The sequence below is a fragment of the Aphanomyces astaci genome, assembly GCF_000520075.1.
Source record: "Aphanomyces astaci strain APO3 unplaced genomic scaffold supercont1.41, whole genome shotgun sequence".
Classification (NCBI taxonomy): domain Eukaryota; phylum Oomycota; class Saprolegniomycetes; order Saprolegniales; family Verrucalvaceae; genus Aphanomyces; species Aphanomyces astaci.
Genome location: NW_009798304.1, coordinates 331781 through 351123, shown reverse-complemented (window position 1 = coordinate 351123; position 19343 = coordinate 331781). Strand labels below are relative to the sequence as shown.

Genomic DNA, 19343 nt, shown 5'->3' with positions numbered 1-19343 from the left:
TTCAAGATGGAACGCTTCCAGGAACTCGACAAGGAGCGCGCCGCGATTGACGCGGAGATCCAACTGATCGTGGAAGAGCTGACGGCCGGACCCAACCCCATCGGTCTGAAGGGACCTCTCGTGGATGACGAAGGTTTCCCTCGCTCGGACATCGACGTGTACACTGTGCGCCACAAGCGACATCGCTTTGCCTGCCTCCAAAACGACCTCAAGTGGAAGATGCAGGAGATTGAAGACGTCATGACGAGGTTGGTTATCATGTTGGCAATGAATTGCATCAATATCGGGGACTTGTAGCATTTACGCGGAGAAGAAAGCTCAGCAACCCCCGCCCCCTCCGAAACAACGTACGCTTTACCTCGACCTCCAAAGTGTTTGGAGACCTGAGACCTGAGGTTCATGCTGACGAGTATGTGTTATCTAGCGACTATTCCCGCAGGTCCATCCGCTCACAGCAAGCTCCATGCCGCCGATGTCGTATCCGACTCTACAGTCCCCGTCAAATTGGAAGGAAATGCAGGTATATACATGATTCTCCGACTTTCAATGTGATGTAATATCTCGTCTCATGTAGTGGTCTTATCCGTTCCATTTGCCCGAGTGGAATCAATCCAAGATGGTACATATCTATCTCTTCATCGCATCCCTTACATGCTCTCGCAGGTTCCCCCTCGAGCGAAGCAGGATTGCAAGTGGGCGACCTCGTTCTCGAATTTGGAACCGCGACGGCCGACAATCACCGCGAATTAGCGGCGATCCGAGAGATTGTCATGCGCAACCTCGACGCGCCGATTGAAGTCGTGGTCCAGCGACGGGGGACCGCCGACCAATTCCGGCTCTCCCTTGTTCCGCATTCTTGGATCGGTCAAGGCGTGTTGGGGTGTCACATCGTGCCCTTGCATGTTTAATCCCCACTGCTTTATTCATGTCGCTTCGAGTCCTCCACATCTTGCGCATCGCAACCTTCAAGTGTAACTGTATCAGGAAAATACGCTTCTCTGATTGGTGGGATTCTGCAGAGTGTGTGTAAACCAGCCAATCAAATAGTACGTTGCATTGAACGCTGGAATTCATTTGCGATGTCGCTACCAACGATGGACAGCGAGACGACGATCGTGGTCTCAGAGAAGTCTGCGCTTGTGGACCGTGCAGATGGCGCCAGCAACGAGGCGGCGACGATCTCGCTGTGGGATGAAGTGTCCTCTTTGGTCACCTTGGCTGCTCCCATCGTACGCCGTAGGCTGCATATCCCCACGCATCACACCATATCGTAGGTGTTTACCCTGTTCATGGAGTTCATTCCCAGTATCACCAACATCATCTTGGTCGGTCAAATGCAAACACCAAACTTGAAGCAGTACGTGGACGCCACCGCCATGGCCGTCATGGTATGTGTACATGCTATCTTCGTGAATGCTCATGCCCCCCCAATGCTGCACTAGTACACCAACATCACGTCGTATTCCGTCGGGTTGGGCATGGCCACTGCGTTGGACACGCTGTGCACACAAGCTTATGGCGCTGGAAATCTCAGAAAGTTTGGCGTGTTGCTGCAAAGTGCCCTTTTGGGCATGGCGCTGGTACATATAGTATACCAACTCCTGTCATTCTCAGCATCCCAATGCCGATTTCGTAGACGCTGGTTCCTGTGACACTGCTCAACTGGTTCAGTGGCGACATTCTGAAACTCCTGGGCCAAGAGCCAGCCTTGGCCGACTTGACAGGCGCGTTCATTCGCGTCATGACCGTGGGGTACCCGGCTTTGTACGCGTTTGAAGTGCTCAAGAAGCTCGTGCAAGCCGAGGGCGTGACCACCCCCATGGCCGTCCTCACCGGCCTCGGCAACATCCTGCACGTTTCGATGGGGTACTACCTGTCCCAGCACACTTTTCTCGGGTACCTCGGCCCCGCGGTCGCTCTGACAGTGATGGAAACCGCCGTGCTATTGGGGATGCTGGGCTACGTCTTGCTCTGGAACACCATGTACACTGGCTGGTGCATCGAGTGGGGCTGGCACGCGGCGTGGTCCCATGTCGCGCAGTTCTTCCAGTTCGGCGTGCCCGGCATGCTCATGATGATGATCGAATGGGGCGCCATCGAGATCCTCACGCTGGTCGCTGGCATCCTACCCAACCATATCCTGACCATTGGCGTCAACTCGGTACTGTGAGGTATACATACGTGTCTTTCTATGATGTGTCGGTAGATCCTCTCCAGCACACTCAACCTGGCGTACATGCCGTACTTTGGCTTGTCAGTGGCCGCGACCATCCGCATGGGTACCCTCCTCGGCGCCAACCAGCCGGACAAGGCCAAGCGCGTCATGTTCCTCACGCTGCGCCTGTGCTTTGCCTGCGCGCTCTTGACCGCGTCCGCCATCGTCCTCCTCTCCCCCGTCCTGCCCCGACTCGTCATCAACGACGTCGACGTCATCGCGTACGTCGTCTACCGCGTTGAGAGTGTTTTATAGTTGGAATTTCAGTCACACACTAATGTTGTTGATGAGAGTTGAGTTTGATTGGCTACTTGATTCATGTTCTGGGTTTTGATTGGCCGATCGATGGCCCCTCTCCAATTTTAAATCGACTTGATACAATATAAACTTTTGTATTTATTGTACTTTCGAGTGAATTTTCGTGTTGTGGCGTGGTAATTTAAATCGATTTGATTGGTTACCTCAGATGAGCTCAAAATTATAAGCCAATCAAAACCTTCTAAATGAAATTCAACCAATCAGATCGATTGTGGATCGGTTTGCGCGATTCGATTGCCCACCCCTCTCCCCAAATTTGTACTATCAAATCGACTATTATATGGGTCATCTTGTAGACGAGGAAGCACTGCGCTGTGGTTTATCGCTCCGTTGCACGTCGTCGACGCCATGAACGCTGCGTGCCAGGGCTTCTTTCGAGCGATGGGCAAGCAGGACGTGGCCAGTGGCGTGAATGCCGCCGCGTTTTACCTCGTGGGGGTGCCCGTGGCCGTCCTCTTTGGCGTGTACTTGGAGTGGAGCGTCGAGGGGCTGTGGGCCGGCTTCACGTTTGGCTCGCTCACCGCCTTTGTCGTGTACCAACTCTTGCTGTGCCGCGTCAACTGGGTCGCCGTAGCCCAAGATGCCGTCAACCGAGAATAGGATATCGTTTTCGTCTACTTAGAACTACTATGTAGTATTCAAATACTAACGACTATGACTGATAATAGTACCAAGTGTAGCGTGTTTGACGTCCATATATCAACGTTGATTAACGTTAGTCGCGAGATCGGTCGCGTTTCGACCGCTTCGACTCTCGTTCGCGGGATGGCGATCGGTTGCTCCGTTTTCGTTCTTTTTTGTGCTTTTTGGCCTCCTTTTTGGCTTCTTTTTTCATCTTTTTTTGCTTTTTGGCGTCCTTTTTCCGCGATTTCTCGTCCGCCTCGTCGTCGTTGTGGACACCCGGAAGGCCATGGGTCAGATCCTGTTTGCCCACGTTGTCTTGGTATCGCTCCGCCATCGTTCGTCTTTTCGCGGTTGGATCTTCATACCCCGTGACAAACGTGGCAGCCCCAAGCCCTTCCACGCGCTCGGCATCGCCGTCGTTGCGCTCTGTTTCTCCACGCTTGAGCAACGTCTTCATTTCGTTGGCATCGAGGGCACCAGTAGGCTCGTGATGGCGCTTTGGTGCAATTCCTCTAGAAACGAAAGGTGAGAAACGACGTGGAGCAAGTACACCAGGCTTACAGAGCCTCGTTCATGCGATCCTCATCGCGCTGCTTCGCGAGAGCGATCTCCTCGGCCAATACAGCGCTCTGCCCCCCCTTTCCCTTGGAGTACCAGGTCAAGTCCTTGCCTACACTTGTCCATGAAGAAATCATGGTGGTGCTTGGAATCCTTGTACCTTTGACCCATCGGCCCACGGGCGCATTGAGCGAATGCCCCAGGTAGTTTTCGCGGTACTTGTCGTTCTTTACGTCGTCCCACTTAAACTCTAAGCCATGGTGATGTTATCTGCATTCATCACTCCGTCTAAACTTACGATCTTGACCACCGCGGGTGCCGCCGAAGCGATAGTTCGTCTTGCCAAAGCTCATCGCTGTGGCGGAAGAATGGTGGGGCGTTCTTATCCGGAATTTCGGATAATCAATCAGCATCAAAACAACCCTTTAAATTGAGAGTGTATGTCGTTGATTCTTCCGATTTTGCCAGAGCTCACAGCGAATCATGCTTCGCCAAGACCCTCACCGGCAAGACCATGTTACCCTCGGCGTCTTTGAGCCCTCGGACTCGATCGACAACGTCCAACAGAAGGTGCTAGACAAGGAAGGCATTCCCCTAGAGAAGTAAAGACTCATATTTGTGGGGAAGCAACTGGAAGTCGGTGACGCTCTGAGTGAGTACAACATCCGACTCTGCACTTTTTGTGCTTCGCCTTCGTGGTGATTGCTAATTGCGTTGACAGGACTAATTGTAATTCTTAATGCAAAGTGATTTCTTGTGTCAAAAACGTTATGTCTACCATGTGCATAAATTGTTTGTATTCATTCCAGTCGTCGATTGAAATTTGGCAAGTACTGAGAGAAAGTTCGAGCGTACAATACATCATGTTTGTATACTATAGTGAATACAAGATGTATTGCCAAGTTCCTTCAAAAACGGTTTCACTTTTGGACTAACAAAATAGTCCAAATTTGGGTGAGGACAATAGAGAACTTCTGCAAACGTTGAATTCCTTGTGAAATTTCGACGAAAAGCGCGAAGTAGAATTCCTTGTGTCAAGATTTCTGCAACAAACTACCGGTACTACTAGTACGTATAGTAGTACTATGTAGTACTATTAATACGTAACGTTACTAATATTAATATTGATAGTATTCCTTTTCGCAAGCCGGATATCTGAAAAATCATGTTTACCGGAATGACCAGCCAATTGCCTCCGGATAATATATACGGATAACAGTCACATACAAAAATCAAGATACATCTCTGCGGCCACCCCTATGGCCAAATATCCAAACGCCCATGTAAAATACCGCTAGGTTAAATATCTATTTCTGGACCAATTCATCACCAAATTTGAATCTGAGACGTAGAATTTCTTCACCACATTGAGATCTGTCGATTCTACGTCTCAATTTGCTGAAATTTTGAGTAATGAATATGAAATAGAAGTCAGAAAATTTTGTGAAAAGTTGGTAGTTTATAGATGACGTGCACCATAAAAACCTAAATTATTTTTTAATTGTGTTTGGTTTCTTCTTTTTGGAATTAAACCTAAATAAAACCTAATTTGAACTCTGAAAATAATTACTGTTTTGGTTTGGCTACTGTACCTTATCATCAGATGATGCCTCAAAACTACGTATTGTCGATTTGATACAAATTTGGGGAGGGGGTGCAATCGAATTGCGCCGACCAAACCGATCCACAATCGATCTGATTGGTTGAATTTCATTGAGAGGGTTTTTGATTGGCTAATAATTTCGAGCTCATCTGAGGTAGCCAATCAAATCGATTTAAATTCCAACGAGAAACCACGCCACAACACGAAATTTCACTCGAAAGCACAATATTGAAACGCTCAAGAGTTCGACTTGATGTACAGTATACGAGCTTTCCGACTCTATCATGAGTCAAGCAATTGCGAAACTTGGAATGAATATTTGCATGGTAGGAAGAGGTGCTTTCCGATGCAGCACTAGGTGCGACCAAGTTGAATACTCGCAGTACCAGCTCACGCAACAGCGGCCATTTGTGACCTTCAATCGTCTAAAACTCGCTAACGCTTGTCTACTTGTTGTGGAAGGCGAGTAGGCACGGCCTTTTTCTTCTTCGACATTAATTGCACGTAAAGCTCCCTTCATTACTCTTTTTGCCATCAATACTGGTATAAGCCTGACGGGTGGAGATGTCGAGAACAACTGTGTCCTTTAAGTTGGATTAACAGTAAGCGTCGTGCAAATTCTCCGACGAAGGAAGCTTCCCGGTTGTAATCGCATCGTAATCGAGCGAAAGCTGAACAAGATAAAAACAAGGCAACGAGGTAGTAGCTAGAATTAAGGATATTATAGCGCACGAACGTTGGGAACGCAATCTAAGGCGATGTATGAGCTACAGTAACGAGCTCCCTGTCAGTAATTCAGGATCAGCTTCCAAATTTATTGTGTTAAATAGTTATTCTACAGTAACTGTAAACCGAACTGGCAAATGTACAGAAGAATAGGCAGTAGGATTTGGCCAATCACATTGCAGGAAACCATCATCACCGTCGAATTAGAGTGAGACTTCAATTAGTGTGATACCAATATACCTTTTTACATGCAAATTCAGTACAAATACAGAAATCGATCGATAGATTTGGCGATTGACAGTGAGCACAGTTAGGACGAATTGTACTACCATACTATACCCATAGTATGAAGAAGTAGTACTGTAGTACTAGTACTGTAGTAAGTTCTGCGGATATGTAACGTCAGAAACGGCAAACCGAAAAACAATTACGAGTTTGATAGGCTACTTCTACGACACGACATTTGATTGGTGGATGGTTGAACCATAACGTCGTTTGATTGGATAGTCGATATCTCGGAGAATGGTGCTGCCCCCTTGCACCGACAGACGTACAAATGACGGTGGCCAGGCGGCAGGGCGACGTAGTGCATGCCAAGGGTCCCTACTTGAACGACGTTACGGCGTGGAACGAAGGTACCTTGAGTGAATCCGCAGTGGTGAAGGAAGAGCTAGAATCCCTCGGGATGCCTTCGCCACTGGAAGAGCTCATGACGCAGTGGGGTGACCTGGAGGACATCATCAACACGATGCGAACGCCAAGCCAGAGCATCGACGAGCTCATTTCCGCCCTCGAGGCTATCGACTTCTCCAGCATGCTGGAAACTCCAGAAGGGGCGTGGGACCATCTCTCAGGCGACAACGAAGACAATTGCAACCAACGGGGGCGGTCGAGAGCCAGCTCCACGTTCGACGAGGACGACGCCGCGCCGTTCTCCGTGGCATTTACGATGGAAGATATTCAGAGCTCATGGGGGGAAGAAGTTCTCGCTAGTAACTTGCTGCATATTCCCAAGCGCGAGCGTGCGATGGCCAGGACAATCGTGCTGAACCTCCTTCGGATGTTCCTGCCACGCTTCGATTCGTCGTACAAGATGCTGTCCGAATCGCATCTCGTGCAGCTCATTCAATGCGCCAACAGGATCCTCGGTGCATTTCTGCCGTGAAACCCTTGTTGAATGTCGTTTTTTCTAGTTATTTGAGCGCAATGTCATCTTATCGTTATGTTTCGTACGAGTTTGCCAAAGTGGTTGCAATGTCGGCCATGGCTGTCCAAGTCTGTGACGCAGTCGGAGGATTTGATCTCGCGCGATCTAAATTCACGTTCAACTTCTTTCGTGTCGACGCAAGTATCAGCCCCGACCTGGTCTAGATCAGGGCTCCTGCCGGTAATATATGTACACAGTACAGTGTACCGCAAACAGCACCTTTCTGTGGGGAGTGTGCTGCATCATCAGTACAACCAAGTAGGGCTACTAGCCACAGACAGAAGTGGAGTCTATAACTTAGGTGGTTTGCGACAGGTATTGTCCTAGGAGCCCGGCGACGGCAAAGGCGGACATTCGAGCGTCCGGGTCGTCCTCATTAAGCAAACTGCGGAAAATCTCATAGGCTACGGGTGGGAATGCGATTTCTCGCACGCAAATGTAGCATTCATGGCCTGCATGCGGCTGATCGTTGGCGTGGGCGATGAGGTTCCGCCGCCAGTTGACGTCCCGGATGAGCGCGTATTCGCCTGCAGGGTACCCAAAGCACACGAGTTGGTACAGCATGGTCCCGGCAGACCACATGTCGGCCGCGGTACCGTTGAAAGGTGTGCGTGGCGGCGGCGTTTGGTTGTGACGACGGACCTCTGGAGGGGCATACAGTGGTTTGCATTTAACTAAGGACGTGCCGCCGCCGGCCGCCCCCGCACCCATTGCCGACTGCAAGTACGCGCCACTACCAAAGTCCAGAATGCGTGGCGTTCGGTCGTCGTCGATCACGACATTGTTCGGATCCAGGTCGAGATGCGCAACGTCCTGGGCATGGATGTACGTGAGTCCCTTCATGACCCCGAGGAACAGATGCAGTGATTCATGGGTCCAGAGCTGGGCCAACCGGGCTTCATGCAGCTCGGGGTGCTGCGGAAGCTCCATGCTCACGTGGAAGCGCAGTTCCTGCAAGCGGTGGTGCGCATACATGACGAGACTGCCATTCGACACGTAATCGGTGGCGATGTACTCGTTCGCGCTGTCACTAGATGCCTCCCATTGTAAAATATGAGGGTTCTGCAGCACACCCGTAAATCCTCCTGGCTGCAACACGCGCATGACACTGAGCTCGTTCTCAATGTCATCGCGCTGCAGCTGGAGTTGGTGTCTGTCCATGATCTTGACGGCCACCATGTACCGTGCATCGTCGGAGGACGCGGCATCGGCGTCGGGCGAGCTGCGGGTGAAGAAGATGCCACCCCGCACAACTCCGCAGCGGCAAAAGTTGAGGATCGATCCCGCGACGTCTTGCGTGGGAAATGCAACCACATCCCGTCGGTCCATGCGCCAGTTTAAGAAGCCGTGGGGAATATGCATCGTGTAAGCAGGGTACCGATCAGGCTGGCCTTTGTGCGGCACGGGCAGGTACTGCGGCACGCCTTGCTGTCGGTCAAAGAGAATCGTTGCCTCTTGGACGCACTCGTCCATGGCGACCACAATTCTGAGGCTCCTGAATGGTGAGCTCACTGTCAATAGTTTCTCGCCAACACGTTCAAGTGACTGATGCCATGAGGACTTTCTAGAAACTAAGTCCTGTGCACCAATCCATCTACGCCAGCAAGCATATTCCGTGTCACGGGACGTTAAGAGAAAATAGTGTGCATATGTTATCACTCACGGATGAAGTTCAATTTAGTGTTAAAGCGGTCTCTTTTAGTGTAAGGAATTTGCTGTGAAATACTTCTAACGTTACAGTATGTATAATAGTACCCAATGAACTGAGAACGACATTGGCGTGACAGTAGTACGAAATGTGACCGACCAAAGAGTATCTTGCGTGACTACAGTAGTTTGTCGTTATAAGAGCATCCACCGGTTGCTGAGTCCAGGTATGGACGATGCGGCAATCCATCGATTCTATACATCAGTAGTATTTACCTAAGCAGCACATAGCGCGTGACATTATCGCCAACAACATATCGCATGTCACCGGTATGGACGATGCGGCAATCCATCGATTCTATACATCAGAATCGACCTACACATAGCGCGTGACATTACTAGTACCGTATCGCCAACAACTTATCGCATGTCACACGCCATACCCAACTCCCCCATAAAGGGGGGGGGAATACTGTAGCTGGAGGGACGGATAAATCCTTGCGGAAATAATCCGGGAAGCAGGGGATCGAACCCACGACCTTTGAGTTAAGAAACCGATGCTCTACAGTGATTGCCAGAAAAACTCGACCACTGAGCTATTTTCCCTCCCCCATATGTGGTTCTAGTATCGGCCCTCACGGAGGAATGTCTTAAAAATGATAATCCAAACTCAATTAACCAACTCCCCCATAAATGGCATGTCAACCACGATCCTACACTCATCAATCTACTCTACACTGGCATGTGCAATGTGCGACATAGCGTAAATGACATCCACCATGTCGATTATATGTGGTTTGTACAGAGAACCGAGGAAAATGTGGACACCCCCTAAAAACTGGGCCACCTCTGTAATTTTATCGTATTTTAATTCTTCATTCAAGACCTCTAATATTTACTATTTCAAATGATTTTGGCCAATCCAATTCGTCAATTCAAGTGCTGTTCAACTATTGGCCAGTTCAAATATGAAATTCAAATCCATGAGTCAACATCGCCACAACCCACAACTCAAATGCCCGCGTCAAGACTACAGCGATCGTACTCCTTGGGAAAAAAGCGGGAGCTCCTCATCAAGTTCGACACTCTTGGATGGAGTAGTCGTAAGTTTTGCGCGGAGTTTCTTGTCCCTCGAGCTACATGGGCCCGATGGCGAAAGCTCCGAGCAAAGCTTACGACTACTCAGCGCAACCTCAAGCGAAGGTCCCTGGGTAGTCAAGGCGCCAAAACAATCATCCCGTTCAAGAACGAGCTTTTGGCCTTCATCAAGGACGTGTGACGTGAGGAACATATCCTGACGTCCATGCACATGATCACCTACATGAAGACGCACCACAAGCAGTGGCTGGACCAGTACAAGGCCACGAAAAAGGACCCCTACAAGGCTATTCTTGGACTCTGCCAGGCCTTCGCCCGTCGACACCGATTTTCCCAGCGTGTCCCTTGTCATTCCAAGATGCGTGAGCCTTGTGAGAGATGAATTTGCCGCCAAATTTTGGGGCAAGTACAGCGACTACCGTCCCCACGACATCATCAATGTGGATGAAACTGCGGTCTACTATGACATGCCCCCCCCGGCAAGATTTGGGCCGAGATCGGTGGGTCATCGAAGACGGACAAGACTCAAAATCACTCGGATAGAATCACAGCGGTGCTGTCATGCCGGGCGGATGGTATGTGGTTACATTTTTTAATCTAAACTAATGTATCAATGTAGGCAAAAAACTTCCATTCCTGTTCATTGTCCATGGCACCCCTGGCCTGGCCTGGTGGGACTATTGACACCAATGAGTTGTCGACGTACCCAAGTGGGCACTATTACGACGTACAAGAGTCCGGGTGGATGGACTCCAGGGTGTGGAAGGCATATCTCAGCATGCTGCCGCCGTACATTCATGGCCCGTCAGTTATTCTGGCGGATAACTTCGATGCCCATGTTTCCCAAGAGTCTGCTGAGGCGATAGCAGGTGACCTACATAGTATCTTGGAGCCACTGCCACCCAACAGCACCTCTATTTGCCAACCGCTAGACGTGGGGGTCATGGGTCCCTTCAATCGGATCCTCCGTATGCTGTGGTTGGAAGAGACTCCAGTCAATTCTGCAGCTGAAAAGCGTCTCGCGATGATAAAGCGATCCATTTAAAGCGTGGAAAATGATTACTCCTGATGCCATTAGAAGATCATTTGAAAAGGCATTGCCACGACCAGAAATGCATATAATATAATGTGATGTTTTGTCTTGAGGACTTGGTTGTTCTTATTGTGCTCGGTAGGAGGGTTCTCGAGGTAAACCCCCCTCCTGAATCGATTGGAATGTGTTTCAAGTCGTGGATTGGAGCTTTCCCAAAAAACGCGAAACATGTATTTGTAATGGTTCATATGGATAAATTCCAGTACAGTTAATCCAATCATAATCTTGACCTCGTTCTCCTGCAATATATAATTAAAATTCTTGGCATTCTGTTTTCCCATACAAAACGACCTGCATGATAGGTCCAGTTTTTCCTCGGTTCTCTGTACCAGATCCCAGGGATATCTGATAGGAATTCGCACATGGTTATGTGTAGTAGAATAGTTGGGTGATTGGATGCTCTGTGCTTCACAAGTTAACACAACTTGCTGGTGACCGTACAGGTATGTCATTTTACATGGCATCTATGGTATCGGATTAGGGTTATTTCAAAATATTATATTTGAGAGTACTCGTATAAGCTTTGCTTTATAAAAGTCAAAATAAATACTATTAAACGATATATGTTACTTGGTAGTAATTCTAAATGAGATATTGTCTAATTTCCGTTTACATCCAAAGTACATTTTATATGGCGTTTAGTTAGGGTCTGTTCCAAGTAGATATTTTTAGGAAATGAGAAAGTGGTTCCAAGTGCTAGTTTCCTAATTTTTTACCTCTTTTTCTGTGACTTTTTACACAACTCACTATACCAAAAAGAGAAAAAGAGGTCCTTGACGTCTTTTCCTAAATCGTGAAAAAAAAGAGGTAAATTGATTTTGGTTGCCTCATGCTATTTCTGAAAACTACTTGGAACTCCCCCTTATGAGCACCTACGAAATTTCACTGAAAAAGGCCACCTGGACCTTGAGATATGCATAAATATACCCTCGATGCATTCGATCACTGTTAACAGTAAAATAAATACTAGCAGATTAAACCCATCGTACTCAAAGGTACTAGAGAGGTTTCCGTAAAATCCTTTCGGCTCCAACTTCGCTTCAGACAACAAACACATGATGTGATCGGAAATTATGTTCTCTAAGTTTCATGAATTTCCGATCTTGTTCCTGTTGCACGACAATAATTGAATCCGTGCCAAAAATAGATAAAACGGTATTTACCACGAAAACCACACTGCTTCTCAATCATGGCCCTGTCGGTGCACACCATTACCATGCTCTTGGCACTTGCCAAGACAAAGTCAACGCGCGACATGTTGATGTGCATGTACGTGTACCAATACGTCGAGCCTCCACTCCTCCCAAGGGTAGTATTTTCCCTTGACAGCTATGCCCACGCAAACGCGCTCCTTGACTTTCGGTTCGACGTGGTTGGAATCAAACGACTTGGCTACCTGCTCCGGGGTCCCCGCCGTCGTTATAACAACGAACAATTCCCGGATCTGTCGAGATGAAGCCATGTGTGTGTTGCTCAGTCGCTTGACTTTCCCGCGACGTTATCACGACATGGGACGAATGTTTGGTCGTTCACGAGGGCGCCTATCTGACATTTTCAACCACATGGTGCATGATCTGTACGACCGTTGGAAACAGGTTTTGTTTCTCAATTTGAGATTGCTGCGTGCCAACATGGACAAGTATTGTGTGGCCGTCCATAACAAAATATCACCGCTCAGCTGTGTTTTTGGCTTCATTGACGGAACGAAGGTCCAAACGTGTCGTATTGCAGCAGTTGGAGACGGGTTAAATCTGCAAAAACAGTTGTACAGTGGGCACAAACGAATCCATTGCCTCAACTACCAAGCCGTCGCTGCCCCAGATGGCATTTGTAATTACTTTTGGGGACCAACTGAGGGTCGACGCCACGACTCAGCGATGCTCGCGCACAGTGGCCTCTTACAAGCGACTTCAAGCCATCCGGCAATGTTTGCCTCAAAATACATCTACGGCGACCCAGCATATGGAGTAACCAGGCACATTATTAGCGGCTACAAGGGAAACAACATTTCAATCCAAAAACAAAACTTCAACAAAGCCATGAGTAGCGTGCGATAGTCAGTCGAATGGAATTTCAAGATCATGAAAACACTGCGGGCGTAATCATGATCAAGAATCTTGCAAAAGTTCGACAATCACCGGTGGCGAAAATCGTTTGTGTTGCCATGTTGCTGACGAATTGTCACTGCTGCCATTTCCGGGGTAATCAAATCAGTATGTAGTTTGAAGTAGCCCCACCAACGCTCGAAGAGTATCTTGACACAGTGCATGTTGAAACAATCTAATAGTAATAAGTACATTAATAGAAATATTTACTACTAGTGCAATATAGCTTGTGGGCCAAGCTAGCACAATGACAATTACTCTACAACTTCTTCACTAGTGCATCGAACACGGTAGTCATAGCGCACTGCATAACTTGCATTTGCTGCATCTGGACCTCGCGGTCCTTTTTGCGTTCCTCAACTTCACGTTGGCGATCCATTTTGCGCTCCTCAAAATCACGTTGGCGTTCTTCAACTTCACGTTCGCGGTCTTTCTTGCGTTCCTCCAACTCACGTTCAAACATGAACTTGCGTAGATCAAGCTCACTTCGGTTGCCTTCGTTCATGAGTGTAAGGATTTTCAGCATTTTACCACCCGACGCATTCGACTCCCCGTCACCTTCTTCGGCTTTTCGCTTACCTTGAGATTTCATGGCTACGTCACGAACACGAGCACCGGCTTCTTTGGACTGTGCTGCTGTGCTTTCTTCTGTACTTGCACGACGCATTTCTTCGTTCTTGGCCTCATCCACTTGGGTTGCGAGGTCGTCCAGCAGGATGGTCTTCTCCGTGACGTCTTCGGCAACGCCTGATGCCCGCATTGAAGCTCTGTTGTCGTCACGAGTATCACTCAACAATATGGCAAATCGGGCTTGTGCCTTCTTGCCATCGAACTGGGGACGGTCAAAGTCACACACTGTAGCCAGATTCCGTGCAACGGAGTGCAACGGAGTCCCACACATCCATAATTTTTCCACGACGGGCGAGGAATGGCATCTCCACGCTGATTTGGGTCAGAAGCAAGATGTCTTAGCGCTCGGTGAACTGCCGACGCTTCTGAGGAGTTGACATTGCAAACACGAAAGGAAAGGACTGCGTTCTGCTCAGACACCCCTCGGAGAGGAACCATAATCAAGTTTGAAGAGTTTCCTTATTGATTTTCCAAGGGTTTCGAAAAACAAGTGGTGGGAAGCATAAGAGGAAACGATCGGAATTTTTAGAAACTTCTCTACTGTAACATTATTTGCTCAATACTTGTACAAAATAATACAATAATAATATTAATATTTGTTTTGTTTGCGAGAAACTAGGAGGTCACCCGTTAGTACAAAATACACAGAGGATTTTACGCAATCAATCAATCTCAAGCGGAAAAATTTCCAGCCAGAGAAACTACTACTACACCACTTCCCGTTCAAATTGAAAGAATTTCCAGTCAATGTGAAATGCAGAAATATTATAAGATTTCACAAGTGCAGTTTCACGTCTCAACATGAAAAATTTTCACGTCAAAGTGAAACGTTAAACTTACTTCAATTATAGTATAGTTACCATAAGGTATTGAATTATACTACCTTTCAGTGAACAATAGTGATTCAATTGTCATGTCTACCCTCCCTCACCCATCTTCCTCCTAAATCCAAATCATACAGCAGAATAATATATATAAAACAAAGTATGTTTCAAGTTGAATGATAAATCTTAAGTAAAGTCCATGTCCGAAACTGAGACGTATCCGGACAAAATATTTTCGCAATCCAAAAAATGTCGATCAATACTTTCTCGTTTTTTATGAAAATGAGTGCCAGACATGAACAGACTATTCCAGGCGTCGATGGACCATCCACGCCTCAAAACTCGCATCCATGTCTGAGTTATTCCGGAAAGCGTGAACGATTGTGTTATCCGGATAATTTGGGTACTAACCAATCAAAAGCTCGGAATATCTTGAAACATGGACAGAAATTTTCCGCGACCCCTTAAAGAATTCATGTTGATTTGAAATTCGTCGTGTGTCGAACGTGTTCATTTCACATTGACTGGAAATTCATTTCAACTTGAACGGGAAATGGTGTAGTAGTACTTGTTTGTATTAAAGGTACAGTTTTATGATTATTGTAATGCTGCGACAAAAATTTTGCAGCAGGAAGCCTACTCGTCAAGAAAGATTGACTTGACCACTGTGAAATTGCATTATCGTACATGTTGGTTCGACGCCAAGTTCATTGCACTCTGATGCTATCGTCCGAGCCATGTCGAACAATGAATCGCCGGGAAGATACCAGTCCAGAAGGGTTCGGTTCTCTATGCAAAAGATTTGAATGTACTTCCTCTGTTCCAGGTTACTGCCGACATTTCAAAATTCGCATGTTCCAAGTTACTGGCGACATTTGCATTTCTTTGGCTGCAATTTTTCAATTTCTACCAATATCAAACCATTTATGACATTTCATTGGCTTACAATTGCTTTAAGCGCTGATTATATATCAATGTTTTGCGAAAATTCATGCAATTCCCTTAAAAAAAAGTATCTAGTGAGGGCTCGATTGTCTTTGTCAATTCAAAGTAAATGTCGGCAGTAACCTGGAACAGAGGAAGTATTAGCGAGTGCGTAAATTTTAAATACATGTTGCTGTCGATGCATTTGAACTCCATACAAACCAAACCACCGCACGAGAACGAGGGGACGTGGAAAAGTCCATTGCAGCTGCCCTTTTGGCGTTCGCTGGAAAACGTTCTTGTTGATTTCCCTTGCAGTGAACAACTTGTAGACAGTTCCAATGGCTAAGTGAGGGCGTAAGCGCTTGGCTGTCTTGTCTAATACGTAAAACAGATCTATATCTGAATGCAGTGGCTGGTTTGCGTGAGCAAATGAAAGCTCCCCAAACGAGGCCAAGGGCTCTGAACGCATGACTTGCTATTGCAAGTGCTCTTGCAGCTATCGAACCAACGATGGAGGCGTGCCGTCGGAAAAACCATGTAAGTCTTCGCCATCCTCGAGTAGGGGGGGTCGACGATGAAAGAGCTTGGTTCCCCAACAGAGTTGCAGATCTGCTTTCAGCGTTCCCCTGTTGGCCGCGACATTAGCCCACCGAAGTACAGCAACAAGCTTCCCTACGGACGAGCTTGAGTTCGAGTATCGCTCAACAATCGTATCGCTCATGTCGGGTGCCAAAGCCGTGCTAAACTCGCTTTGATTTGCTAAGTGGTTTTGAGCTTTAAAGGCAATTATTTCTGTCGAAGGTCATGTCGTCATTCATACATATATTACGATGAATGTTCATACCAGCCTTGCATGACATAGGGTCGAGGTTAAGCATTACAAAGGTTGGCTCATCGCACAGGGTTGAGGTTGATCTTGCCTGTGATAGGATGAACCTTTGTATGGTCACACGCAACTATACATACTTGAAATTCAGTAGAGTGAAATGTCAGCTTTCGTGACATTTTCATTCAAAGTGTACTACGTCAAATCGCTAGTTGCTGAGGCTTCAAACCCACGCATTGGGGGTTCGAATCCCACCAAAAATTCTCTTTTTTTTCTGCCAGGTTCAATTGACAGTCGTGTCGATTGCCTCGTACGCGGTGGGGATGACGTTGGAACTGCAGCTGTGTCCATCGAGGAGGTGCAGCCCGGGTCTGTTCCATCCTCCTACCTGGAGGTTAACTTCCACGAGCGGTATGCCAACGCCATTCTTGGCCAAGACATGTTGCTCACCGTTTTTCCTGGGAAGTTGTATTGTCTCCCCGAAATTGGGCGTAGTCTTGCGGACCTGCGTTTTGGCTCCAAAAGTCCACACGTCTTTGTGGCAACCTTGGCATTTGTTGATGAAGAGGATACTGTGGTGTATTGCTGCTGCACTTCTTGCAAAACAACACTGAACCATTTGCTGGGAGATATGTTACGTGGCCTCACGGACAATCGTTGCCGCAACTGGTCGGATGTGGTGGCGCAATTCACCGACTTCAAGTCCGTTCATGTTGCTGCTGCCTTTCGAGTTCTACGTACGAATCTTGCCCACAACCCACGTGGAGCTGATTTGACTTAACTGTCCGACATTCCGCCCAGTGTGCAGTTCGGCGTTTCGACCCGAAATACGAGCACAGCAGTGTTTTCGTCCGTGCACGACGGAACAGACCTCTTGAATCGCGTGTTGCTGCAGCTGCGCGGTGAAAACGATTGGCAATGCTTGCGTTGCACCAAGACAGTCACCTGTGCGCACAAAAACGTTTGGCTGGCCTACATCGAGGAATCTCATATCGATTTTTCACTTGACCCGGAATGGTTCATGGATGAAAACAACACCCCAACCAACAGGTCGTTCGTGAAACCCCAAGTTCTGTTCCCTGTGGATGCACTCAGCCAGAGTATTGTTCGGTCTCGCCGAGGGTTCAATCACTTTGTATCGTTTGAGCCATCGATGTTCGTACCAAAACAATTGGATCGCGCGAAGTGTGTGTGCGGGGCCACTGTGGAATACGACCGGGGGACAACACTCACATCTTGTACGGTGTACGGAGTGTTTCGGACAGATCAATTGTTAGTGCCGCAATACCGATGTGCTGACGCTGCCTGTGAGCATGCGACGCAGTTCGACGGGCAGCACATTCATGGACATTGACCTGATCAACCTAGTTCGGCTCAACCTGGTGGTTGGTGCAACACCATTGTCAGCGACAATGTTTGTGCAGGGATTGTACTCCGCAAAAGGATTGGAGTTCTGCAGCAAGTAAACATTTGTCACAGCATGTTGGGCCATACTCTATGCGTATGATGTTGATATTGTGTGTGTCTCATCTCTAAACGGCACGCGTAGGCTTGAAGTTGATCTGGTGTCTTGCTTCAAGTGCCCGCACTGTGGAAACTTGGATACAGCGCCAATCATTGTCGGTGACGGAAACGCAAAAATGGCGTGCCGGCGTGAATTTTCATCTCCAAAGTAAGAGCGCCTTGTGTAGTCCTTGTGTACCCCCCTCCCCCGAATCCCTAATTCACTCTGCAGGGTCCAATGCGCTGGGGATACTAGTCCAAACACAGGAGTTTCGATTGACAACCACACGTTCATTCGCGATCACACAACCCGGAAGACGTTGCTCCATTTTTGTAGCTCCTGAGCTAAACAAGGCGATCGCCCCCCGCGTTGATGACAGCTGCAAATCATGCGGCGTTACGCGCCCGCCACGTATACCACGCGTCTGTTTTGGCGCCCTTGTTTGACATGGTTCTCGCCAATGAAACCGACGAACGTGGCCTGTGTACTCGAAAGCGGAAAACTTTCCTGACCGACTTCGCGCACCAATTACCTGTACAAAACACCGTTGTCCGCAACCCCGGTTCAATGAATCCAGTCGACCCTAGCACCTCCCTGGAGCATTGGCGTGTTTACAGTCAAACATGCCTGCTTTCGCCCAAATGTTACGTGAAACAAACATGGACGTCCATCCCTTCCATATCATGTGGGCCACCCTCTCGGGTGTATTACGACACCTAGCCACCGAATTTTGCAACTAATTGGACCAGTTGCCGGCTGTTGAGTGCCTTCCACGGCCCATGGAAAATATGTTGTACGCTAATGATGAGTTGCATCAGTGGTTCCTTGGCGCGCTACCTCCTATGAACGTACGAGGACCACCTCCACACAGATGATATCATCTGCACCAAGAAGCTCCTCGCAATCGCTACAAAATGCCAGACATTTTCCATTTCTGCTGCCCGAACGGAATATGCCTGGGATTTTCCGTACTGCACGACTATGAGTCGCCGGCTCACCCGTTTTAATTTTGTGTCAGTGATGGACTCAAACCAAAGCGATTCGAATCGTCATCATGGACAACGCGTGCAACCTACACAGTGTTGTCTATGCAGAGAGCTGTGATTGTTTCGAAATGTGTGGTTTGTGGTGGATCGTCGGCAATACTTCAATCACATCAACTGCTCCAGTGGCTACTGGATTGACAACTTCCCGTTCCTCCGAGACATCAGCACTGTGACGTGCGAGGTGTTCAACGCGACGTTCAAGGCTGTCGTGAAACAAGGGGGGTTATGAATATGGACCATTTCATCGTATTCACTAAGCACTACATATGAGAGTGGTGATCGAAATGCGCGTGCTGCAGGTGGGGTTTGAAGTGGCTCGCGCGAGTGCAAAACGAGAAACGTGGAGATCTGTGAGTGACATCAAGATCTGTGAGTGGCATCATACCCCCACT

The 19343-nt window shown here is 48.0% G+C and overlaps 8 protein-coding genes across 14 annotated transcripts; 4 read left to right on the top strand and 4 right to left on the bottom strand.

Annotated features, from left to right (window-relative positions):
• Positions 1-6: 6 nt before the first annotated feature.
• On the top strand, positions 7-1067 carry H257_12571 (hypothetical protein; the record flags this gene model as incomplete). 3 transcript variants are annotated; one of them, XM_009839828.1, is made up of 5 exons in its annotated part: positions 7-248; positions 298-347; positions 425-520; positions 575-619; positions 664-1067. In XM_009839828.1, 5 exons carry the CDS (start codon positions 7-9, stop codon positions 906-908), a joined length of 678 nt encoding a protein of 225 aa, XP_009838130.1. In that variant the 3' UTR covers positions 909-1067. The 3 variants fall into 3 exon arrangements, with proteins under 3 accessions (XP_009838130.1, XP_009838131.1, XP_009838132.1); XM_009839829.1 differs by lacking the exon at positions 575-619; XM_009839830.1 differs by having other exon boundaries at positions 575-1067.
• Positions 1068-1083: 16 nt separating this feature from the next.
• Positions 1084-4100, top strand: H257_12570. Of its 2 annotated transcripts, XM_009839826.1 has the most exons (6): positions 1084-1229; positions 1275-1388; positions 1443-1580; positions 1637-2161; positions 2207-2436; positions 2830-4100. In XM_009839826.1, exons 1-6 carry the CDS (start codon positions 1095-1097, stop codon positions 3131-3133), a joined length of 1446 nt encoding a protein of 481 aa, XP_009838128.1. In that variant the 5' UTR covers positions 1084-1094; the 3' UTR covers positions 3134-4100. The 2 variants fall into 2 exon arrangements, with proteins under 2 accessions (XP_009838128.1, XP_009838129.1); XM_009839827.1 differs by lacking the exon at positions 2830-4100 and having other exon boundaries at positions 2207-2487.
• On the bottom strand, positions 2784-4103 carry H257_12569 (hypothetical protein). 4 transcript variants are annotated; one of them, XM_009839825.1, is made up of 5 exons: positions 4014-4103; positions 3876-3965; positions 3719-3827; positions 3205-3669; positions 2799-3147 (listed from the first exon to the last, which is right to left on the bottom strand). In XM_009839825.1, exons 1-4 carry the CDS (start codon positions 4066-4068, stop codon positions 3249-3251), a joined length of 675 nt encoding a protein of 224 aa, XP_009838127.1. In that variant the 5' UTR covers positions 4069-4103; the 3' UTR covers positions 2799-3147; positions 3205-3248. The 4 variants fall into 4 exon arrangements, with proteins under 4 accessions (XP_009838126.1, XP_009838127.1, XP_009838125.1 ...); XM_009839824.1 differs by having other exon boundaries at positions 2784-3669; XM_009839823.1 differs by having other exon boundaries at positions 3719-3965.
• A 2461-nt stretch (positions 4104-6564) lies between these two features.
• Positions 6565-7273, top strand: H257_12568 (hypothetical protein). The gene has a single exon (XM_009839821.1). It carries the CDS (start codon positions 6601-6603, stop codon positions 7207-7209), a length of 609 nt encoding a protein of 202 aa, XP_009838123.1. The 5' UTR covers positions 6565-6600; the 3' UTR covers positions 7210-7273.
• A 238-nt stretch (positions 7274-7511) lies between these two features.
• On the bottom strand, positions 7512-8759 carry H257_12567 (CAMK protein kinase). Its single transcript, XM_009839820.1, has one exon. The coding sequence runs from the start codon at positions 8722-8724 to the stop codon at positions 7549-7551; it is 1176 nt and encodes a 391-aa protein (XP_009838122.1). The 5' UTR covers positions 8725-8759; the 3' UTR covers positions 7512-7548.
• A 3519-nt stretch (positions 8760-12278) lies between these two features.
• Positions 12279-13060, top strand: H257_12566 (hypothetical protein; the record flags this gene model as incomplete). The annotated part of the gene is made up of 2 exons (XM_009839819.1): positions 12279-12495; positions 12861-13060. 2 exons carry the CDS (start codon positions 12279-12281, stop codon positions 13058-13060), a joined length of 417 nt encoding a protein of 138 aa, XP_009838121.1.
• Positions 13061-13453: 393 nt separating this feature from the next.
• H257_12565 (hypothetical protein) lies at positions 13454-13954 on the bottom strand (the record flags this gene model as incomplete). The annotated part of the gene is made up of 1 exon (XM_009839818.1): positions 13454-13954. The coding sequence occupies one exon, from the start codon at positions 13952-13954 to the stop codon at positions 13454-13456; it is 501 nt and encodes a 166-aa protein (XP_009838120.1).
• Positions 13955-17178: 3224 nt separating this feature from the next.
• Positions 17179-17746, bottom strand: H257_12564 (hypothetical protein; the record flags this gene model as incomplete). Its single annotated transcript, XM_009839817.1, has 2 exons — positions 17179-17373; positions 17690-17746. 2 exons carry the CDS (start codon positions 17744-17746, stop codon positions 17179-17181), a joined length of 252 nt encoding a protein of 83 aa, XP_009838119.1.
• Between the last annotated feature and the right edge of the window lie 1597 nt (positions 17747-19343).

Coding starts and splice junctions, on each gene's coding strand:
- H257_12570 (XM_009839826.1), top strand. CDS start 1,095: ATGGACAGCGAGACGACGATCGTGGTCTCAGAGAAGTCTGCGCTTGTG. Junction 1,389..1,442: donor CCACCGCCATGGCCGTCATG/GTATGTGTACAT, acceptor ATGCTGCACTAG/TACACCAACATCACGTCGTA. Junction 1,581..1,636: donor CCCTTTTGGGCATGGCGCTG/GTACATATAGTA, acceptor CCGATTTCGTAG/ACGCTGGTTCCTGTGACACT.
- H257_12569 (XM_009839822.1), bottom strand. CDS start 4,068: ATGAGCTTTGGCAAGACGAACTATCGCTTCGGCGGCACCCGCGGTGGT. Junction 3,966..4,013: donor CACCCGCGGTGGTCAAGATC/GTAAGTTTAGAC, acceptor ACCATGGCTTAG/AGTTTAAGTGGGACGACGTA. Junction 3,670..3,718: donor GATCGCATGAACGAGGCTCT/GTAAGCCTGGTG, acceptor TTTCGTTTCTAG/AGGAATTGCACCAAAGCGCC.
- H257_12568 (XM_009839821.1), top strand. CDS start 6,601: ATGACGGTGGCCAGGCGGCAGGGCGACGTAGTGCATGCCAAGGGTCCC.
- H257_12567 (XM_009839820.1), bottom strand. CDS start 8,724: ATGGACGAGTGCGTCCAAGAGGCAACGATTCTCTTTGACCGACAGCAA.